The sequence below is a fragment of the Phoenix dactylifera genome, chromosome 13 (assembly GCF_051530095.1).
Source record: "Phoenix dactylifera cultivar Ajwa chromosome 13, Ajwa_hap1_PhDact_Kaust_v1.1, whole genome shotgun sequence".
In the NCBI taxonomy this organism is placed as follows: Eukaryota; Viridiplantae; Streptophyta; class Magnoliopsida; order Arecales; family Arecaceae; genus Phoenix; species Phoenix dactylifera.
This window is the reverse complement of record NC_143202.1, coordinates 19,047,102-19,062,940: the sequence shown is the minus strand read 5'-3', so window position 1 is coordinate 19,062,940 and position 15,839 is coordinate 19,047,102. Positions and strand designations below refer to the sequence as shown.

The following is a 15,839-nucleotide window of genomic DNA, read 5'->3' as shown; positions in this document are numbered from 1 at the left end:
CCCCCTTCGCTCTCTTTCTTTCTCCTGCTCCAGCTCCGAGAACGCATGCCGTTTTCGAAGCCGGAACCGTACCGGTGAGTCACCGGTACGGTTCGAAAAGGGCGGAACTGATCCGAACCGGAACACGTGCCGTTTTCAGAGCCGGAACCATACCGGTGAGCCACCAGTACGGATCGAAAAGGGCGGAGCCGCCTGGTTCGGGTCGGTTCCACTGATATTGGTTTCAAGCTGTTTCAGGTTGTTCCCGACCAAATCGGGCAGTTTGGTAATTTATAAATGAGTCGCAAGTCGCGACTCATGTCGTCTCACCTCTCTTCTGATTTTCCTCCCTTGCCCTCTCACTCTCTCTCTATTCCTCCCTTCCCCTCTCTCCTCTCCTGATCTTCCTCGGGGTTGCCGTAATTGCTGCCACAACCATTGACGATGATGAAGACGACCATGGACCATCGGTATTCATCCATCTCTTCATCTCTCTCCCTCTCTGGTTGAGAAAACACTCCACCATGGCCCTCGATATGCCCATCTTCTCCTCCCCTGAAGCCTCGTTGGTGCAACCCTAGCTTCGCCTAAGATCTCCAACCTCAAGGTGAGGGGAACCCTAATCCTCTCTCCCTCCCTCTTCCTTTCACTCATCCTGGTTTTAGTATGCTTTGGGTCGGTACGGTAGGTATCAGTACCGTACCGAGTCATTAGCCGGCTGGTACGACCCCTAGTACTGGTACAACGATCTTTGATTGTGCGATTGAGAAGTTGATATTGATGTACTCATGACATTATAAATGGGTTATATATTTTCTGGCTAGGTCTATTGAGGTTAGCCAATTGGAGCAACTAGGAGCCTGGCCTGAAAGATTGCCTCAGGCAAGGTACGCCGGTGGAGATCTGGACTGTTTCGGTACCGGAGTTTTCTTTCCCCGCACGCAGGTGTGCTACCCAAAGCGTAGGGCGCGCTGCCCTGCGCGCGGGACGCTTCCCTGCATGATGCCTTGCGCGGGGCGTGCTACCCCACGTTTCCCCGCACGCGGGCGCCTTTGCGGGCATGTTTTCCCATGCCTCGCACGCAGTCCTGCGCGTGGGCACGCTGCCCAAAGCACGGGGTGCGTTGCCCCGCGCGGGGGCGCGCTTCACTGCGAGCCTGCATACCGGTGCGAACCGGTCCGGTTCCCACCGGTACGCAGCAAGAATCGGTCGGTTTCGGCCCTAGAGGGGCTAGAACGGTTTTTCACAGCTGAACCGTACTGGCTATAGCCGGTACTGGTACGGTACATGCTGAACCGGCCAGTACGGGCCGGTTCAGCATACCATGGTCTCAGGTTTCCGAAATTGAGTTTGACTTGGTCCTTTGAGCCGAAAGTTTCTGTCCTGTCAAATCTAGGTTGGGTAGTTTAGATTGGGCAACTCAGCCTAACTTGCCCAAGTCTAATGTACATATTGTCTATAAAATAATGTGTTCTTTAAGTGGGAATACCTTCTTCCTTCAAAAGTCACACTGACACTACAAAAAAGACAATGTTTAAGAGCTTGAAGCAATCCAGCTTGTCATGTATCCGTTTGTTCTTCCTTGTGCTAGTTGTATCGAACTAGCTCATGTGACACCATTAAATGCACTAGTTTGCTATGAATGACACATCAACATGATACATGCTATACGTCATGCACTAATCTTGGGCCAACACTCAAATTTATATTTATAGTCAGATTCTTGATTTGGTGTGCTAATCCAATCAAGGTTTTGGTTTAAGTGAGGCTTGGAGTAGGGTTGTCACTCATTTTGGAGGTAGGCATGGAAAGGGGTTGATTGCATAGGCAGATGGGATTCAATGGGAGGGGAGTCTAGAGGTAATTGGATGCAGTATTGGGAGGGTATTGATAGTGGAGGTGCACTAGGGTGGAGGAGGGAGCTGACAAGGTTTGAGGGACCTAGGAAGTCATGTTAGGGTTTCCAATGGTGGTCTAGAGGGAGGATGGGGTGATGAAAGAGGAGAGGGTTAAGAGAAGAAGAGAGAGGACTGATCTGCAAAAGGAAGTGACTGATGGCAATGTTGTTAAGATCAGGACCATATCATAGAAAGTAGAAGGGACAAATCGGATTAGATCATTTATTAGGTCACAAGTTGTAAGATTCTTTTCAATTTCTTTTAAATTATTTTAAAAATAGCGTTGAAACAACACGAAAAGCAAGAAGCATCATCAAATTATTTAACTTGTGATTCGATTAATGAGTAAAAAGTCAACATAATGGTATAAAAAGTTTATCTTCCGACAGCCATAAGCTCATTAATGTCATATCCAAGGAACCAATACTATGTTTGATTACTCAATACGGCTCTATTCCACCCTATAAATCCTAGAATATCTTAATTTGAGTTATTTGAACCAAAAGAAATATACATAATAAAATAGGCTTATTGAACTCAATGCCCCTTTGAGGTAAGAGGTTGTAGAAGATAGCTAATGTTTAAAAAATATAGAAGAGTATGAAAAAGATTAACTGGAGCTTTTAGCTCTGAAACAACTAACTCTCTTTTTTATTTACTTTTAAAGTTGAAAGTTTTAATGAGATTGCTGATTTTGATGTTTGAAGTTTGTTAATGATGATTTGATCATTGTAAAGTCAAAGAAATTAATTCATTTTAAAAGATCGATATTGCAATAGTTATATTATGTAAATAGATGACTTGGATCTGGATCTTACTATTCAAGGATCGTACAGTCTACAATCTACATCCTATGTTCCATTTTGATGTCGATCTAGGGATCCGATTCAGATATTGAGGCCAACGTCGGCGGAATCGACACGAACTGGTCGGTTCCGCCCGTTTTGAACCATACCGGTGGCTCACCGGTATGGTTCCGACTCCGAAAACGGAATACGTTCCCAGAGCCGGAGAAGAAGAAAAGAGAGAGCGAGCGGGGAAGGGAGGGAGAGGAGCCCGGCGTCCCTCCCTCGCTCTCTCTCTCTTTTCCTATCTCATTCTTCCTCTCTTTTGTCTGTTCCTCTGTGTCGGTACGGGCCCGACCTGGCACGGCGCAGGCCCAAACCGAGCCGTCCTGCCTGGGAACCAGTACGGGGTTTGGTACTGGTTTCTCCGACCTTGATTGAGGCACATTTAGATTCTGATCACAGAATCTGGATTGTAGGTCATAAGATCCTGACAACAATTTCTAATGGAGTAGGCACTAGTGATAGATGTGGCCAAAGGTGGACAGTTGTTAGATGCTAACAAGAAAGGAGAGGGGGGTTGTGCTTGGTCAAAGAAAGGGAAGGTGGGAGAACATAAAATGCAGCAGGGTCGGTGGCTGATTTGTGGAATATATTTATACAATATTGCATGTGTGATTTTACATACTATTAGAAATTAAATCTAGAAGATGATCTTGAATGCTATATTATATGTGCTGATTACATTAGTCTTAGTTGTGTCAACATTGACCCTGATTTCACTTTTTAATTTATGCAACATTGCTGTTATTGCACAATTAATCTTGTAATGTAGTATTAGATAGAGATGCTATTGTACCATATGGAATGCCTGCTAATAACTTTTATCTTGTTACGTTGTCATGTTCCAGCTTTGGTCAAAAGCATTGGCTTGCGAAATGATGGGTGGTTGGATGACCGGTCCTACTGGGTCAGCCGTTCTGCTTCACTTTCTATTCTGCTGGCGGTTCCATTGGTGTACCCTAGGATGATTTCTATTCATGATCTTGCTTCAAAGGTACAGTTGATAAGTTAATATTTCTGAAAAGAGCTGCAACCAATGTTCTGTACTATTATAGTAAATCCATGTGTAAATTTGAATTTTCTGATGTGACAGGAGGATGATGGATCTCTTTTATCTGCTACAATTCCTTTATCCAGCGAGCATATAAATGATGATGGAATTTATCTGCTGGAAAATGGTGAGGATGGTCTGTTTTATGTTGGAAACATGGTGAATCCAGATACTCTCCAACAGTTATTTGGAGTTTCTTCCGTGGATGGGGTTCCAACCCAGGCATGCTTCAAAACCTTCTGCAATTTGGTAGTTAAAGTTAACCTGTTTCATTGGTTTTTCCACCTACAGGTGATATTAGGAGCTTGTTTTCAGAATTTAGTGCTACTTTTGGTTATAAGGCTCAAACGGGTCCTCCATTGATTCGCATCTTGATCTATGTTTAATGTGAACCTGAAAATTAGGGGTTGTATGAAGGCATCCCATTGTCAAATATGGAAACTGTGATCACCATCCACCTATCTCACTCTCAATCCACCTCCATCCTCTTCCATCATACTTTATTCAGCTTTCTAAATTCTAATTTTGGTGTTCTTCTGGTGGATCTATTTGGCACGCCAAATGCTAGTGAAGTTTTTTTATCAGAATAGTGCATACATCAAATTAAATACCTTAATAATGAATCAGGATTTATTGGAGCATTGAACAGAATTTTACTTCATTTACTGGATTTACAACTTTGTGTAGCCAATGAACCTTTAAAATCGAGGATTATAAAAACTATTTATCTGTTTCTGTCTCCATGAGCTGGTAGTTGGACTAAATCCTTAACATATAGTTCTATCGTATGCTTGGTACTGAATTTATGTGGCTGACAATTCCTTTGATTGACGGAATGTTTTTTGGTGCCTGTGCTTAAACTAAGAAAAGCTTGTTAACATATAGATTTAGGGAAAAATTTACACTTGTAGTACTAGGTAGTAATGCTGCATCATGGCTACTATCGGGAGCAACGAATAGGGGTGGCAATCGGGTCGGGTCGGACATAAACGGATCGGGTCAGATGCAGGTCGGGTCAAAAAATCATAAACCTGAACCCGACCTGTTTATTTAAATAGGTCAGAAATTACAACCTGAACCTGACCTGTTTAATAAACAGGTAACCCGACCCGACCCGTTTAACCTGTTTAATAAATAGGTACTGTTTGTCCAACTTAATCCGACCTGTTTAACCCGTTTACCCGATCCGTAAAGATAAATCTCTCCTCTCCTCTTTTCCTCTTAACTATATATTATAATCTTGCTGGCGTTTACCATTCCGTGTCTAATAAATATTAAATAATAACATGACTTCTCCCATCCCCATTTGCCTCCTCCCACCCTTCGTCTCCCACCAACCTCTGGCACCCTGCCCCCTCTATGAAGTCTCCCTCGCTCTAGTGATTGAAGCAATAGTGAAAGTCATCGATGAAGAACTAGTAGCAAAAACAACCTGCACGTCCTTCCATGCTCTCTTCTTCCAGCTCCCAACTCTTTCGATGTCTGTCAAACTTCCTTGTCTTTAGCTTTGAGCTGGCTCCTCGTCACTTTCTTCGGCCGAGTGTCGAGTTTGCCGAGGGGGAGGAGTGAGAAGTGAGAACCCAAGCCCAAGGATGGCGTTGCAGCAAACGGGCGAAGGACGGAACTCGGAAGAACTAAGAAACAGGAAGCCGGAAGGAAGAACCGAAGTCCGAAGAAGAAGAGGAACGCCACTCTTGCTCTGGTCCTCACTCCTCCATCCTCTAGACGATTAGACCCATGGACAGCTGTTCTCTGGTTACTACGGCAGAATGGCGGATGGAGAAGACGCACTATGCTTATGGTCCTATGGGCTATCCAGCTATGGACGGCAGGACAGTCACAGGCTATGGACGGTAGGAGGATGGTCATAGACTCAGTCTCACAGAGGCTATGGACTTCCTCAAGCTTTACCTTTTCAAACATGCAAATGGGTGTCATTAATATTTAATCAAAACTCTTGCAGATAGGGAATTGCGGGAAGACGTGTCAGAGGATGAGATTTGACAGCAAACAATGTTGAGTTCGGGAAGTCCTCAGACATGTTGAGCTGCTCTGTTTTAAAGAGTATTTACTCGTGTCAAATCGATAAACAGTCCGGTACGATAAGTCACAGACATCTTATCGTTGGAGCATTGGCGAGCGTGTTTAGAGCTCCGAGTAGGCAGTAGGAGGGGGCTTTTTTTTGGATTTGGGCTGGCTCTAAACGGGTTAGGCAGGTTAGATATCTAAAATATGCATCCGACCCAATTAATAAACAGGTTAAACGGGTCAACCTATTTATGACCCGAACCTGTTTAGGCCAAAGCCGAACCTGTTTATGGCAGGTCGAACATGGGTCAGGTTGGCGGGTTGGGTCATATTTTGCTACCCCTAGCAACGAACTACCTAATACTCTGTCCAGGTATGTTATTTTTAAACTCTCCTCTTTGTGGGCTTTGCTTTAAGCTAGGGTTCGCTGTAAAATCTACATCTAGATTAATATCTAATATGAGCTTCCAATTTGGAAATTAAATTAATATATTGAAAAACAAATATGGAATTTTTTATTTCAGTATGACCAAAACATGTTAAATGATCACATTCTTTTGCAATTAAATATGGGAATTCATAGTCTCAGTCATTCAGCTTTAAGGAAGATCTCATGAGTTCCACAGGTGCCGAGCAAGTATCATAAAGAAATATGGTAGGACATTTGAAATTATTTATCAGTCTAGGCAAGCAGATTTAACTCATGTATCATTTGTGTGTCAAGGAATGCTGAACCGGCATGTACTGGCTGGTTCAGCTTGTACCGGCCAGTTCAGCTCGTACCGAACCGGTTCGGTTCGGCGTTACAAAATAGTTTCGGCTCTATGGGGCCAAAACTACAGTAGTATCGGGACGAAATCGACTGTTATAAGGCCGAACCGGACGGAACCGGTCTGGTTCCGTCCAATTCGACTAGGACTCGGTGCGAACCGGCACCAAATCCAGTTTGATGGCATTAAATGCCACAGCCTGTGGCTACTGTGGTATTTAATGCCACCGCGCGTTGCGGCCTTTTTGGCCAGAACGCATGTCTTTTTGGCTGGTTCGGTACTGGTCTGAACCGATTCGGTGGCCGACCGGTATGCCGACCGGTACTGGTTCGACGATCCTTGGTGTATGTATTCTTGATAGCTTAACCCTCTGGTTGCTTCATTACATTCATAAAGCTGGCAATTGCCGATATGCCTGCGGCTAAGAGATGCTGGTTATTTTTAACTTGTAAAAGTGGATTTCTGAAGTCCAGTTGTCTGTTGATACTTCAGCCGCGGGCACAGTTATATTGTTTGGTGGTTTGGATTGATGGTCCCACTTGATCATTTCAAAGTATAGTTACTTCTTGACCTTTTAATTGTTGAGCCTAAAAATTCAATATTTATGTACCAAAAAAGAAAATTCACTATTTAGATTCTTCCAGGTTGAGATTGCCCATACAGCTAAGGTGCATGCTCCTATATCTGACCTTTAGCAATGTTCCTAGAAGTTAACCATGTCAAACCTGTTTCAAAATATTTCCTTTGGCTTCATTACTTCCTGATGTTGTGGACATGCTTTTCCGGGGATTAATGAATCTCTTCTTTGGGCTTTTGGCGTTATTCTACAATCCACATCCAGGCTACAATATGATAGCCATATCTCCATGAATTGCTGGTTCCATTGTTTAACTACTGGTGCCTACATGCCATAGTGTCAGATGTTTATGACTAAACAACTGTTTTTTTTTTAAGATGACAAGAAAAACTTTGAAGCCCCATTAGATATTTGATTATGATAAATAAGAAAAGCTTTTCTTATATGACCTCCTGAACATCAAATTATAAATCCATCATTGTTTTCTATCCAGAGCATGAATTTCAATAAGATCAAATATTCTGGGCTTACCATCATAAAATTCTATGAGCACGCTCAGAGTCATGCACTTTGATTCTTTGGAAATGACCTAGCTTTGAATCTATGTGTGAATCCTTTTTCAGTGTTTAGCTTCTTTCACATGTGGAAGTAGGTGTTTTGTTATGAATCCCTAAGTTTTGAGTAATATTCATCTGAATATTTAATATTAGAAGTATTATTACATCAATACTAAAATTTTTTATGCATATAACACATCATATGCATTGAGTTTGTTTAATAGATATATTTGTGAGAAACTAAGAAGTGCATCTAATTATTGAAAATGAAGAGCTCACATCTGATCTGTTCCTAATGCATGTAAAGTGTTTGCCTCAAGCTGGCAGATACATATTGTAATAGTCTGGAATCAGCCATTCTTATTTCTATTTTTGGTTCAACTTACTGTAAACAGCAATAATAAATGTGGAATGCACTCCTAATGCATCCATTGTCCTTGCAGCTGGTACTGCAGCAATTTGATAATGATCTTTCAAAGAAACTCATTGATGTTGTTAATGAGACAAGACGCCAGAGATGTTCGTACTTACGGTATGGTGGATATTCCACTCTTTGTACTTAGAACTGCTAAAAATAGCAAAATTGACAATTTAAACTTTTGGTGCAGTTTGCGGCTATGCAGAAAAGGAGATCCATCAGGTCAGTTAACAACCCCTTGGTTTCTGAAGTTTCTCCAGTAATAAAGAGGCATATGTGGTTTTCTTATTTCAATCTACTGGGGACAATTAATGTTTGCGAAAACAAATTATTTGGAGTTATATTAGTTGCACAATCTTTAGCAATCTACAGAGCGGCTTGCTGATTTATTATCCAAGTGCTGTTATTGCTGACACCTGTACCGGACCTTTTATATGTGCAGCTTTGTTTTTCCTTTCATATATGGTTGAAGACAAGACTCCAGGTGGCCTTTCCTATGTGGAGTTCCTTGTACATGTTCATCGGCAAATACAAACAAAAATGGCATGAGGCTTAAGACCTGTTCAAGTTTTGGTTGCTACGAGATTTTCATTTGTAAAAGATCCATCCAAACTGGAAATGGATAGAAGACATGAGCATGGGATTCATCCTGACAAATGCACATGCTTGGTGCTGTTTATGCCAACTAGGCCAAGTAAGTGAGAATAGGTGCGGGATTTTTGTGGTTGCAGTTTTGATAACTATTAGGACTTGGGAGACAGGCGATACAAGTAGTGTAAAACAGAGCTTGGTTATTGATCTGAGGTCCTTTTTCCTTTTCTTGAGATTTGTTTTTTATTAGTTGTAAACCAAGAGGCTGTATGATATGGAAAGAAATGCTGGGGGCTTAGCAATACACATTAGGCTTTGGTGGCTGCTTATTGTTTCATCGAGAGTACCTATTTTTGAGGTGTAACAACTTTGTAGGAGGTTCTCCACGCATATCAAACTTCATATTTATCATTGCTATTGTTTCCCTTCCAACATTAAGGATCATCTTTTACTGGTGGAGTGCTAGACAAAGGTAGCTATAATTTTCTTTTCTATTTTTATGTTATGTATTTGTAATTATGCAGGGAAATGAAGAGTCATTACCTTCTTAAACATGTTAGAGCCCAGTCCTTGACCATGTTTCTGTTCTGCAATGACGGTAGCTGTACAGCTCTGATCTCTTGCCAAAGCTGCCATACGTAATTAGAAGAGTAACCATAGGTTCTGCTCTGGAAATTTATTCTGTTCCAGGCAAGTTCTATTTAGTTTGTCACAGTTCCAGTTTCAACTGTTTGTTTTCTATTATTTTTCATCTCTATCAATTTAAGTGCGTGTCTGTTGTATGTAGCACTGAATGGATTTGACTGGGATTGAAAATAAATGCTGAAAATTAGGATTCTTCCCAAATTAATATTAATGAATTTGTTTATTTACTCAGGTACATGCAGCATCCGGTGCATACATAGTTTTGGTGTTGACTACCCATTACTTATTTTATCAGAACGTTCTCAATTATCATCTCAGGCATCTTAATCGAATCTAATGCTTCAGTCTTTAAAACCAGCATGGTTGATTATTTTAAGGCAATTGAAGCAGCTTCATATTAACTAAGGTGCAAGGTAGTAACATGATGATGTCATGTCTTGCTTCTCTGTTATGCTTATCTGCCATTGAAATTCTGATGACCTTTAAAATAAACTTCATGACATCACAAAAGATTCTTGAATGAACTTTGTATAGAATACATGCTAGAGTTTTGAGTAATAACTGAATAATATTTTGAAGATTGTAAAATTTTCTTTCTGATTATACCATTCATACGTTGATATCATAATGTTTACAAAAACAATATTGGTTCTGCCAGATGGGTTAATTATGTTTTTAATCCTCAAAGTTTAGGCGAGTTTTTTAAATAGTCCTCATACTTTAAAAACCTCTCATTAGGTCTTTAGAGTTTCACGGTGATTACGTAGCTTATGGGTGATGATGTGGCATCCTGCACTTGCCACATATATAATTTCCTGCCAAGACTCCTCTGCCACCTTCAAATTAGTGTTCTGTGGCTACCTGCTGAACTCAAGGACTCAATGTACCAATAAATAGTACACAAATTTGATAGAGTTCAGAGAAAAAATGGAGGCCACGTTTCCAAAGCCATGGGCAGGAATAGGTATGTTTAAAAATATACTGTGTAGATGGGTCCATTGTGGGCAGGAATAGGCATGCTTAAAAATATACTGCGTAGATAGGTCATAGAGTATTTATATCCAGTACAATGTTGCATATTATCCATGTGTGTTATGTGTGAGAGGTGAAATTGCAAATAAAAGCTTGGGAAGCTTCAAAACAGAACCATCTCAATAGCCAAAATACTATTAAGGGAAAAGCCTACAAATTTATGCCTGTGATCGGACTGGATCTAAGAGGATGAGAAGGTTATCTGCATATTAGATAAAATAAGGTTGAGGAAAAATGAAGACTGTAATCATTTTGTATTGCATTAAATGTGGGTGGATAAGATATTTCTGGAGCTTGTTGAGTGAGGATACCCTGATGCATGCGCACCACCACTCTGTTCATATGCATAAGACCAAGGCAATACAGCCAAAATAACTTCAATATAGTTATAAAAAAATATGAATCTAGATACTTTAGTTAACAAGCTTTTCTTAGTTTAAGAAGAAGAATGTGCCATATGATCGAGGGAGAAGAGTTATAGAATCATTTTATAAGAATATATACAAAATTGCACAAATAGCCACAGATGATGTTGATTTATATATATGCTTTTTCCTTCTTCCAAATACCCTCACTTATGCTACTTCTGCTTCATGTTTAATCAGATATGATCATATAATTTTCCAGTAACAACCTCTTTGAAATATATTATGATCCTTAAATCCTAGAACAATAAGAAAACATGATAATCACAAATCCTACTTTCAATCCCAAAGACTGAAGAAAAAGTTACCCTGCTTAACCCCTATAATATTAGAAACACTCTTAAGTAAACCAAGAAACAGTCATGGGAACCCAATAAACCCCTTTAGCGCACATAAAAACCTGGACCTGCTCCTGGTCCTACTAATTTAATAACTAGGAATACCAATCTTCCATTCTTTCAGCTACTCCCCTTTTCCATAACTTTTATCACACACATATACCTGTATATATACATAGTACAGGACTATATAGATGAGATATATAGGAATTGAAAGTCACCCAATATTGTGATCTAGTGTGAATATTTTATGCCTTCTAGTGTGTTGTTTCCGATTCTATTGTGCATGTATGGGGCACTGAATGTTTTATAATATTTGTGGCATGCATTACTAGATATGATACAGCTAGATTTTCTATTATATTTCACCATGGTGGAAAGTTCATATTTAGACTTAGTGTTAGATATGTTGGAGGGTAGGTTTCCATATATGACTATGTTGATCCTGATAAAGTATATGTACCCAAGATACAGGACATGATGAGAGAAATTGGGTATCTGACTACTCCCAGTTTTACCATGTCAAACCTGGGAAAGATCTAAATAGTGGATTGAAATTTATATTTGGTGATCAGGATGTGTTACATATGGTTTCAGGCATTCCCCCTAATGGGATGATACACATCTATTAGAGCATGGAGAGAAAGGGTTGAGTGGACAGCAGGGAGTTGTCACTGAGGATCATTCAACTATAGACCTCCATCTTTGTGATGTTGCCGAGCCAGTGCTGAATTTAGAATAGGCACCCATTCAGGTAGATGAACAAGCCGTTGGGGAAGGGAGTGGGGATGTTAGAGTTGAAGGAACTAGTAATGTTGCTGACTAAACCTGTGAGAAGGACGGTGATAGAACCTGTGAATAATGGTGCTGAAAATAATAAGAATGATGGTAATGAGAAAGATAGAAGTATTAATTTAGAAGACTTACATGATGGTGACCATGATTGAAGGGATGATGATGAAGTTTTTGATGCTAATGTAGATGAAAGTGTGGAAGAAGATAATGAGTAGAGTAGTGGTATAACAGCTTCAGTTTCTACTGCTAATGTAGATAAGATAGCTGAGGTGGAAGTTGGTGAACAAGCTGAAATGGTTAAAGATGTTGCCTCAGACTATGGAAAGTTTGGAGAGCTAGATTCATCTGTCAACTCAGATGGGAAGCAGGCTGATAACTTCCTTGTTTTTAGGAAGGAGACTAATATGGTTAATGTTCAATTCAGATGGGGAGCAGGCTGATAACTTCCTTGTTTTTAGGAAGGAGACTGATATGGTTAATGTTCAATTCAAGGTGGGCATGGAATTCAAGAGTTTTGACCTGCTGAAAAACAATAAGAGAATCTGTAGCGAGTGGGGGTGGGCATAATGTGAAGTTGGTGAAAAATGACAGTTAGGGTGCGAGCAAGATGTCGAGAAGATTGTAGTTGGATGCTGTTAGCTTCTTTGATGCAAAATGGATGAACTGTACGAATCAAGTCTTATTATGGTGAACACAGTTGTTGAAAAGGTGTGGAATAGGAATATAAGATCAAGTTATTTAGCCAAAAAATACATGGAGGGATTCAGGAGTCAGCCTTCTTGGAAGCTATCTGAAGTAGTCAAGTTAGGCAGGATCTAGAAATTAACCAAGCATATTGGGCAAAGAGAGAGGCTATGGAGAAGTTATAGGGTTCTTATGTAGACTAATACACCAAACTGTGGGATTATGCTAAGGAGACTGAGAGGAACAATATAGGTCATACTAATAAAGATGGCTGTTGATAGACCACACTCTACACTGCAACCAATATTCAAAAGATTTTATGTATGTTTGGCTGCATGCAAGTAATGTTTTCTGGATGGGTGTAGGCCTGTGATAAGAAGCTGGAGAAACAACTAGAGGAGTATCGACAATAAGAAAACCTTCCACAAAAAAAAACGCTTCTTATTAGAATATTAAAGCATGATTCGAAAGGCATGGACGGGAACTGACAACCATCCAGAAAACCAACCTTACATGCAGCCAAACTAAAGAAATACTAATAAGAATCGTTTTTTTCATTCTCATGATAAGAGCTCTGCCTTAAAATATTTTGATGCAAAACCTCAAATCTGAGCTTTAGAGTCCGACTTCAAATTGGACTTGGTGTTTCCAAGTTGAAGGTCGGCCTAGACTTATATATGGGTTTGGCTTGATTATGACCCATTTCTAGCCCACACCTTTAATATATGAATCAATCATAGACCTTGTGTGATTGGAATTAGATTTTGGAGTTGTTTGGCAATGAATGTTCCATATTATTCTTATCACATTGGATGATGAATATCGAAGATGCCAGGAAATCAATAGGGGCTGTTTTCTTTTTTTTTTTCTTTTTTTTTTAAGAACTAGGTGAAATCAGGTCATTGGTGTCCAAAACCAAGTTAACTTAACCAACTGAGCCAGCTGGCACCCTCAACAAGTGTTGTATTGTCATACTACTTGATTAGCAAACAGATATGGATCATGTTTTTAAACTATGCGGCATATTTCCTGTATTGGATCCTTAGATTCTATTAATTTTTTTTCTATTATAAAGATTTGTTTGAAGGATGATCGTTACTTCAGTAGTTGTAAGTGGGTTTTCAGATGGACCTTCTATGATCCATATTTTTTAATTGGGAGGACGTTGCTTTGCCAACTTATTAGTAGGTATTTGATGATTGTTTTGCAATATTTTTCTTTAATTATTTGCACCATTTCTGGGAACTAGAGTGATCTATCCATGTCCATAAGATCATCAAACTTCTTTCAATGCTAGCCATCCTCTCTGGTTGTCGATGCCTTGTATTGTGGTTGCTGTCCATTCACATGCCAAAGAGATTGTTTGAAGTAACAAGAACCTTAGTTTAGAAGCCTATAGGCGCATGTAAATATCTACATTAAAGATGAATCTAATTTGGGATCAAATTGAGAAAGAGAGGGAAAAGGTGCAGAGAGAGAGAGAGAGAGAGAGAGAGAGAGGAGTTATGCTATATGAATTCACAATCATGTGGAGGAAGATAATTACATTGGATCCACAATGTTTGAGAAAAAACAACTAAAATTTCTTTGAAAAATTCAGATTAGTCTCTTTCTAAAAACACACACTAGTATGCGATTCTCAGCTTTCCAACTTATCAAAATTTTGAAAAATAACTGTTTCAATCCTAATTTTTGGGATGGGCCTATGCATGTGATGCTGTCTGCTTAACAACTAAGGCTTCCTAAACTAGCTGGGAAAAAAAATCATGTAATATGGTAGTCATGTGATACACAAAAGCTCTACCTCATTCCTCTGTCATGATCTAATTCTATTAGATGTATACTACTCTATCTATTGATTGTTAGTAGATCCAAGATTATGAAAAAAAATCATGTCAGTTTATCTCCTGACCATCAATCAACATTAATATTAGCTGGCTTCTTAAGATACAATGTGGAATTTCTCCTATAGTTGTGTATTTGTCAAACCAGAAGGATGTACTGGAAGTAGTGCTAGAAATTTTTCTAATCAGGGTTTTCTTGTAACTACTTTCGGACATCAATATTGTTAAAATTATATGATTAATTAGGATTTGTGACTGATAATGCCAAACTTAGTCGGCCTTACTAAACTTCACCTTGATTGATTTGTGATTGATTGTGCCAAACTTAGTCTGCCTTCTAGTCTATATAAAGATTGCTCTTGTGCATTATAACAAACAGGGCAGAAATACAATTCTCTTCTCTAATTTTTTTTTTTTAACATGGTATCAGAGCCACCGATCATGTAACCTGCTGTCGTTCTCTCTTCCGCTTTTCTATGGTCGTCGTCCTCACTCGCAGGTCTCTGTTTCTCCTGCTTCGTTTAGGAGGGTAGCCGGGGTTTTGGCCTTGGCGGCTTTCAATGCTCCCTTCTTCTCATCGAGATCCTGATAAAATTTTAGCTTTCTTTCTTTCTTCTTTTTTCTCTTTAATTGTTTTTTTTGTTATTTTTCTTTCTTTCTTCTTTATGTTGCACACGGTGCTTGTTCCATCGGAGATGAGGGAGTTAAGCTCTCTGAGCACCCGCTTCTAGTGCTCCTATTGAGGGAGTTAAGCTTCCTGAGCACCTGTTTCCAATGCTCCTATTGAGGGAGTAAACTCCTTGAGCACCCGCTTCTAGTGCTTCTGTTGAGGGAGTTAAACTCCCTAAGCACCCATTTTCAGTGCTCCTCTTGAGGGAGTTAAGCTCCCTGAGCACGTGCTCCTATTCCTCTGTATCAGTGACCTCTTCTTTCACAGCATCATTGATCATGGAGCAGCGCGTCAAACCATACCATCAGAACTTGGCGAGTAAACTTGGCAGGTGCGGTTCTGCTCCAAACTCTAATAGCAGCGCATCAAACCGTACCGTTAGAAGCTTGGCAGGTAAACTTGGATGCACAGTCTCGCTCCAAACACCAGCAGCAGCATGTCAAACTGTACCGTCAGAAGCTTGGCGTATAAACTTAGCAGACACGGTCCCTCTCTCGATCATGGTGGCTTACATTTGCATGGCACCGTCCTAGTCCTCAATTTTGATTTTATTTGCTTCCCTGACTTCTTTATCATCCAGTTCGAGGTCTCTTGCTCTTTTTCTATAATGTTTTTCTCTACGAGCATCGTTGAGCTTCAGTTGCATTCTCTTTGAGATCTATCCTCGTTGCGGACGTCTTCACCAAAGC

The 15,839-nt window shown here is 40.1% G+C and overlaps 1 protein-coding gene across 2 annotated transcripts in view; it reads left to right on the top strand.

Annotated features, from left to right (window-relative positions):
* LOC103721733 (protein transport protein SEC24 C-like) overlaps nt 1–9,128 on the top strand; it is a 35,692-nt gene extending 26,564 nt beyond the window's left edge. For both annotated transcript variants that reach the window (XR_015972713.2, XM_008812048.6), the window contains 5 exons: nt 3,574–3,719; nt 3,819–3,998; nt 8,152–8,240; nt 8,317–8,348; nt 8,569–9,128. Coding sequence is in view for 1 of the 2 variants with exons in the window: in XM_008812048.6 (XP_008810270.4) it covers nt 3,574–3,719; nt 3,819–3,998; nt 8,152–8,240; nt 8,317–8,348; nt 8,569–8,675 (554 nt within the window). In the remaining variant the exon portion in view is untranslated. The remainder of the gene's footprint in view (nt 1–3,573; nt 3,720–3,818; nt 3,999–8,151; nt 8,241–8,316; nt 8,349–8,568) is intronic.
* Nucleotides 9,129–15,839: the final 6,711 nt, after the last annotated feature.